General features: G+C 35.8%; 1 protein-coding gene across 4 annotated transcripts in view; it reads right to left on the minus strand.

Annotated features, from left to right (window-relative positions):
* Positions 1–1,908: 1,908 nt before the first annotated feature.
* LOC113805355 (uncharacterized) overlaps positions 1,909–7,500 on the minus strand; it is a 146,995-nt gene continuing 141,403 nt past the window's right edge. For 3 of the 4 annotated variants that reach the window (XM_070130398.1, XM_070130406.1, XM_027356346.2), the window contains 6 exons: positions 7,324–7,431; positions 6,647–6,810; positions 5,183–5,309; positions 4,668–4,814; positions 4,040–4,183; positions 1,910–3,422 (listed from right to left, as the gene is read on the minus strand). In XM_070130398.1, the coding sequence (XP_069986499.1) occupies positions 3,269–3,422; positions 4,040–4,183; positions 4,668–4,814; positions 5,183–5,309; positions 6,647–6,810; positions 7,324–7,430 (843 nt within the window). In that variant the 5' untranslated portion in view covers position 7,431 and the 3' untranslated portion in view covers positions 1,910–3,268. Of the gene's footprint in view, positions 3,423–4,039; positions 4,184–4,667; positions 4,815–5,182; positions 5,310–6,646; positions 6,811–7,323; positions 7,432–7,500 lie in introns of all 4 variants that reach the window. The other variant, XM_070130391.1, reaches the window with a different exon arrangement.

Raw genomic sequence — 7,500 nt, forward strand, 5'->3', positions numbered from 1 at the left:
AAGAGAAGGCAATATGAAATGGCTTACTTCGTTTCTAAAAATAGATATTATTATACTTATTGGTTATTTCTATTCGACCAATCGCGCTCAGTCTTACAATCAAGCTAGGGTTTTCGCCCCATTCATAGAAATGCTATTTACTCGATGTTTACATCGTACTGGTTGCCAGATGTATGAAAGTGGGTTCCAGCTTGTGTAATGAAATATAATTCCGCAACTGTACATCATTGGCTAAAAGTATATACATAATTCATAGTTAAAACATAATTCATAGTTAAAAATACAAGTAGACTTATCTTTATAACAGTAACACAAACGCCATTGTAACGATTAGTTACTGATAACAGTAATCTTGGGGATAGACATGGATCACATATGAACTAAATATAATAAAACAGAAGATAAATTTTAGATTCCAGACATCCCGTGTTAATCAAATTCACTAGATATGAAAAGGAAGGCAAATATATAAAAAGAAACGTGTCTGTCTTTATAAGTTGATATGCATGTTTGTTTAAAATTCTCTTTTGTAACTGGAGTCGCGCACATTGCAGATTTCTTCATGTGCAAGAGACATGTACCATTTTAGTCCCGATATATAGCAAAATCAGCATTCTAGTAATAACATCTTCATATGTACGACTACTATAATCTGATATTTTGTGGGGGCGATTAAAGAAAAGACAAGGTAAATTTATAAGTATATTAAAAACTTCAAAACATGTGTAATAATTACCTAATAACAGGTGTAGCAAACAGGATGATTAAAACAGTGCGCCATCATGGCAATACAAAGGCATTTTGAGAAATAGCTGGACTATAATCTTTAATGTATAAACTTCATACATGATTACCAACACTTCTCACAATCTCTGTACATTGTATCAACTCGATTCTCAATCATTTCGCAATGATTACTGATTACCATTTTACGAATGGACATAAGGAATACATAATAACCATTATATTACCATATTAGGAACATGAATGCCATCAGAAGATACAGATACACTGCATGTCATCATGAGTGGTATTTGTGGTGTGTGAAAAGTGCATGATTCTCACACGCTTTGAGCTCCTCTGAAGATGAGGAATAACGGAAAAACACGTGGATTTTATGGTGAAATAAACTACCGATTGTGAGATCTGTTGATGGGTGTGGTTGAAATGGAGAGAACTGAAATAAATTGTCAAACTGAGTTTCGCTAACTGCTTGTTCTCTTTTTCTTCTCTTATGTGAATTAGTTATTTAACCTTTGATTTGAGTGCGAATTTTGTTAGTCCAATTGTGATACATTTACATAAAGTTTAAAACTCCCCAGTTATACACATCAGTTAATGTTACTGACCAATATCATACAATTACATAATAAAATAATGTACTCCCGAGATCAACTATTGTGTTGTATGGCACTAAATTTCTTAGTATGATTTCGTTCTATTTCTTTTCACTACAGACAATGATATGTAACAAGTAAAATGGACGGACGAATTAGTCTCGAGAGATCAGGTGATCGGAGTTTATCCAGCCATAGACAGTAAAAAAGTGACAAGTATCTTGTCATAGAAATAAATAGTTAACATTTAGGGTAAAATAAATATTCAACAAGTAATGATACAGACGTGTACAGGATGACTCATTGTAGATGTTGTTCATTTTACACACACACACACACACGCACGCACACGCACACACACACACACACACACACACACACACACACACACACACACACACACACACAGACACACACACACACACACACAGACACACACACACATATATATATATATATATATATATATATATATATATGTATATATATATTTATATATATATATGTATATATATTTATATATATATATGTATATATACATATATATATATATATATATATATATATATATATATATATATATATATTGAAAGGAAAATTTTTTCTTCGTCTTCTTGTACATTAATAAAGATACCATAATCTACAAGCATGCCCGAGAACAGCCCGATTCATACATTGTCGTCTGTGACAAAGAAGTACGGAGTTCTTTAGAGACTGAATAATGCCATAGAGAAATAAGTTTGGAATGGATGTGAACAGAGATATAAAAAATTCAACTGCAGTTAAATCTATGTTTGACCATAAATAACAGAACTGAAGTATGTTGTTTTCTGCTTGTTTCCTTTACAGAATCAAAGCACAATCGACCATTATCTCGGTTCACTTTAGCGTTACAGAAAATAACAATATTAACAACAAATATTTAAACAAATTACAAAACAATAATAGCAAAGAGTGTTTCGGGAACAGGTTGTGCTTGAGTATACACTCCTTTCAACTCTGTCAATAACCCAACAGTTTTCTGAACCGAGTCAACAAACGAACACACGTACTAGTTCTTTCACACACTGCGTTTGTCAGTTTTCTAAAACGAAATATGCTTTTCGCGATTATGTCTTGAGGTCAGCTGATAGAAGATAAGACCTATAAGAGAGGTGATGATAGTATTCAATGAGGATTCTTACAATGCAACATGGGGTGATTAGAGCTAATGGAATCGGAGTGCAGTACGTAACTGGGAATTACTACTAGTAGCTCTCTTATGCATAATACTGGAATCAGTTTTGTTTAAAGTTAAGGAGCAAAAAGGAAAACACATGAGAGATCTTCTAATGAACTACACGTACTGAAATAATCTATTTTCTGAAATATATCTGTATCAAGCAGACATATTAAAAGAACCGTATATTGGAAGACTACAAATGATTTTTTTTTTAATAGTACGTGTGAATCACCTTTCTTTACATAACCTAAGACAATAATAAAGGAAAAAGAAAGAAACTGCACGGCAGCCTATCCCGACCAAGGTTTCCAAACAGAATTTTAAAACATTCCACAAAACGTAGTTCGTATACATACAAGCAAAGTCTTTTTCTAAACCTTTAAAGATTCCAACGCCTTTTGGGTCGGAGACAGGGTTGATGCACAGGCAGTCTCACATCACAGGAATACTGGGACAGGCGTAATGCATAATCATAGGATTTTTGTAATGTCTGGTTAAGATGCCCAAATTACAGGAGAAAATCATCTTGTAATATATCATTACTAACGACTAATACAGCAAAACTTTACTGAGCACAACAACAACAAACATGGATAAAAAAAAAAAAAAATTCACAGATGAATCACACAGCATAATAATAATAAAACATTGGGCAACGCAACCACTGAATGCCTACTATTGTCATTTTGTACATTACTCTATTACAAGATTAATTATATGTCCTTTTTGACCTTTGCGCCTTCTTATCAGTATTCTTTTTCGTCGTCTTCTTCGGACTTTCTTCCGTTGCCTTCTTCGTAACTTTATCGTCCGCACGCGTGTTTCCTCCTTCAGAATACTGGTCCATGTATTTCTCGGCCTCTCTGTTGACAAAGGATGGGTAATGTTCAAAATCATTTAATGCAGCTTACGTTCTGTATTTGGCGGCATAATTAGTACACGGGCGAATTGGACACAAACACATTTCAGCAGGACACAGTAGGAAAGAAAAAAATAATAGACAGAAAAAGAAAATAGTGTCCATACATTCAAAATACGTTGATTGATCAGCGGTTACCGACAAATATCACTGGTGCTTTATTTACAATTTTATAGTACCGCTATCAATGCTAATACCAATAATAATAATCATTATAATAAAAATAACGTCACAGGAGGTTCCACTAGAGCATATAAACAACCTTGGGGTGATTTTTGAATAATTTTCGAAGAGGTACGTCTAATATGCCGTCAAATACGATATATATATCTATATTCTAATAGGTTTACTATAATGCATATGATTATCCAGTGTAAAATATACGAAGTGCATAATTAGCTTCATTGCCTCAACAGTTTGAATTAGTAAACATCTACCCATACCGTGAAGTACGATAACTATTGCTAATATAGAAGAAAATACAATCCGGCCATATAAATTCGAATAAAAACATACATCACAAAAAACACATACAAGTAATAGGGAAAAATAGACACTCACAGCCATTTCGTTTGCCCAGGGTTGGTGAAGAAAGAATGAGGACACAATTCTTGGTACTCGAAACAGTCTCCAGTCGATCTGCCGGTTCTCTCAGCTCTCGTGTACTCGTTCAGTCTCTTCTCGGCGTGTGGAGACCGGCTGGCGCTGAAAGATGAGATAATAACATTCATTTGATTCTTCGATGAGTTATTTGCAAAATTTGAATGGAAAACAGGAGAGAAATAAACTTAAAAGAAAGACTGTAGGCTGAGCAAAGATGGAAAGTATGTTTAGTTTTATAAGATTGGGTTGTGCAATAGTGTTTCGTGACAGAACTTGTAGGCCTATGTTTTATTAATTTCGATGAATATAGAATTATATAAAGAGGTATTTCGACTGTTTATCTTACTATATGAAAAATTCGAAAAGGAAAAGGCTCGTCAAATCCATGGTAATTACAGCTGTAATAAAGACAATAACTGATGCTACTACAACTATGTCAATAATATTCATGATAAAGATAATGACAGCGGTGGTGCTGCTGCAAATAAGGATAAAATGGATCTCCTACGAATAAAAACTACCACATTAATAACGTTATGTTATACGTGGTGGTAATTATTTACACAAGTTATCCTTTCAATGTTACCTGAAGAAAAGTTCGAGGACTTCACCAAAGAAACCGTGGTTCTGAAGGGGATACTGGAACATTTCGCAGATGGCTCTCAGGAGGCATCCCTTTCCATTCATGCCCATGTTGAACAAAGTGTCTTCAACGACCTGGTACATCATCTCTCTGTTGAGGAAAATGTGCATGGTAGAGTTTCGAGTTCTGAATTTAGCCACAAGTTGTAACTTTACATAATCTGCGTCGAACACAGTGTATATTTGTTGGTGAAAAAATACAAAGAAAATATTTCCAAAAGCAAGAGTATACTAACTCCTAGATAATACCTCACACCATTCCTTTCATAAAAATCTAAAAAAAATAATAATCTCATTTGTTTCTCAATTTCTATCACACTTTCGTTACATTATGTCCCAAACAGCCACACAAACACACAAAGGCGAAAATGTGTCTGAAAGTTCCAGTTTGTCTTGTCTGTGCTGACACCGTGTCTCTTTAATGTCCCATGTTTTTTTCTAAGCAGTGGACCGTCTTACCTGTCTCCTCCCGCATAGTTGACGCCAGGGTAGGTGAAGGTGTCTCTCTTCTTCCTAAATAATCCGAAGCTTGGCCAAATACCCCAAGGATTCTCATCGGAGGTCAAACCAAGGTCATCAAATCCAACTGTGAGAAAATAATGTCAGGTCATTGGTCAGAGTCCCCTTTCCCCCGGCAAATTGACGCCGAGGTCCTCTAAAGGTTAAGAAGTTGTCAAAGTCTCCCAAGAGATTGACCTTTTGCGGTCTTTGGAAAATAGACAGACAACTACAGAACACGAAGTCAAGGTCGAGAATATAAAATGAAACCTTGATAAAGTTCTCAGGACAAAGCTACCAAGTTTGAAATAGGTTTATCAAAGTCTTAGAACTAAGATTATTAAGCTCAGCCTTAGTGAGAGACTATCACTTGTATCAGGTCAAAAAGTGTAACACTGAAAAAAAATGGTCATAGGTCAGTGCTGATATGAATAGGACATATCAAAATGTGTAAAAAACAGGAAAACAAGGATGTGTATCAATGGCTGGTGTTGATTATGCATATGATATAAGAAAGGTCATGGACGGAGTACACTGTGACAAGGTAAGTTATGAATGCGAATGAATAATTCCATAATACAAAATATGTAGCTAAGCTTTCGAAATTGCAACTTTGTCATCATTATGCAATAAAATCCATTCACATTTATACTTTTTGTAAAGTAAGATTGTGTTAACAGTGAAAATATGGGGAGTTCGAAAATAGAAGGTAGGCAACGATACAAAGTTTTACATAAATGAAAAGAGATCATATGTCCCCAAACCATTCCGAGAAGCGTGAAAGAAAAAGCTTCACATTAAAAAGAATAAATGTCAAAACACAGCATATGAAGTTCTAGATAGTTTCCCAAGAGGTGGCTATTTCTTTTTCGTCTTTTTGAATTAAAAAAATATAAGTCTAGTATCGGATATAAGCTATTGATAAGGTAGCACTGACTGACAGAAATTTGGGTGGAAAACTGATGTCAGAAAGTAAGGTCAATCTGTCATGTGTGAGAGTTGCGTGTTTTGTGACGTCGCTGAATATGCAGCTTGATTAAAGCAACTAAATTTAGTTTTCGTCTCACTTGTAACAGCCATTCTAAACAAGATCTAAAAATGTTGGGACTTTTTTCCTCATCAAAATTTAACGTAAATTATATTTGAATGATGTTCCCACCAACGAACATGTTCTTAAAGGACTGATGGCTTCCAGTTCTGACACATTTATTGCTAGTGATAAAACCACTAATCGTCAAAAGAAATATCGTCAAAGCGTCTGAAACAAATGGTCAAAAAGGAAGTAAAGTTCACCGAAGAAACGAACATAACGCCATCTGTGAAATCCTGCAACCACTCTCCTCCAACATCACGTGAAGTATGTAAGTGTACGCATGGATGTATGAATGCAACTGCGCATGTGTGTAGCTGTGACGTAGGCCTTACTCTTGAAGGGGATCGAGATCGTCATCGAAGCGCCGTAGCCCACCGGTAAGTTCCTGGCGAAGGGCAGACTGAGGGTGGGCGTGAGGACCAGCACAGTCTCCGGCGGGAGAGTCAGGCGGCGCTCACTCGTCAAGTAGATCACTCTCTTTACTCGGGAATGCGACCTGGCGAGGAGAGGCGGGGCTTGATGGGAATCCGTAATATCGAGTTTTTTTTAAGATATAATAACTGTTTTCTCTACTTTATCTATAGCTTGAGTTGTTTATCACAGTTGCATTTCAGGACTATATAAACAACAGAAAAAAATGGTTTTACATATTTAGGTAATAAAACAGACTTTGAAAATATGGAAGACCATATGATTTAAAAACAAGATTACAATGACAGCATATTAAAAATTATCACCAATCTAAATATATAAAATAATAATCCTTTTACACACACTACTAAGGCGGTAGTTCTAGGTTTAAAAATACCCATATTTACTATGAAAGTTCCGTTGGATAGAAAACTGAACATGGAAGATGCTAAAACTACAATCAGACTAAATTTACGTGGAAAGAATACGAAACAAAACATACAATTGGAAAGGAAACTAAAAAGAAGATATAACATCACAGGCCTAATGACTGCCGGACTAAGGACTACTAACACCGCCCTCCACGCAGCCGACTTACGTGGTGTTCGAGCTCTCCAAGGTGTCGTCGATGTCGTGGCTGAGGACGAGGCCTGGCAGCACCGCTAGGAGCGCCAGCATCACCGGCCATCTCGGAAGTCGCGTCATCCTGCGAAGGGACAAGGTGTGAGCGTCCGTTTGTTTCGAAGGTTTACTGTTTTGTATAAAAAATGATGAA

Source organism: Penaeus vannamei, chromosome 2, assembly GCF_042767895.1.
Source record: "Penaeus vannamei isolate JL-2024 chromosome 2, ASM4276789v1, whole genome shotgun sequence".
NCBI classification, from domain to species: domain Eukaryota; kingdom Metazoa; phylum Arthropoda; class Malacostraca; order Decapoda; family Penaeidae; genus Penaeus; species Penaeus vannamei.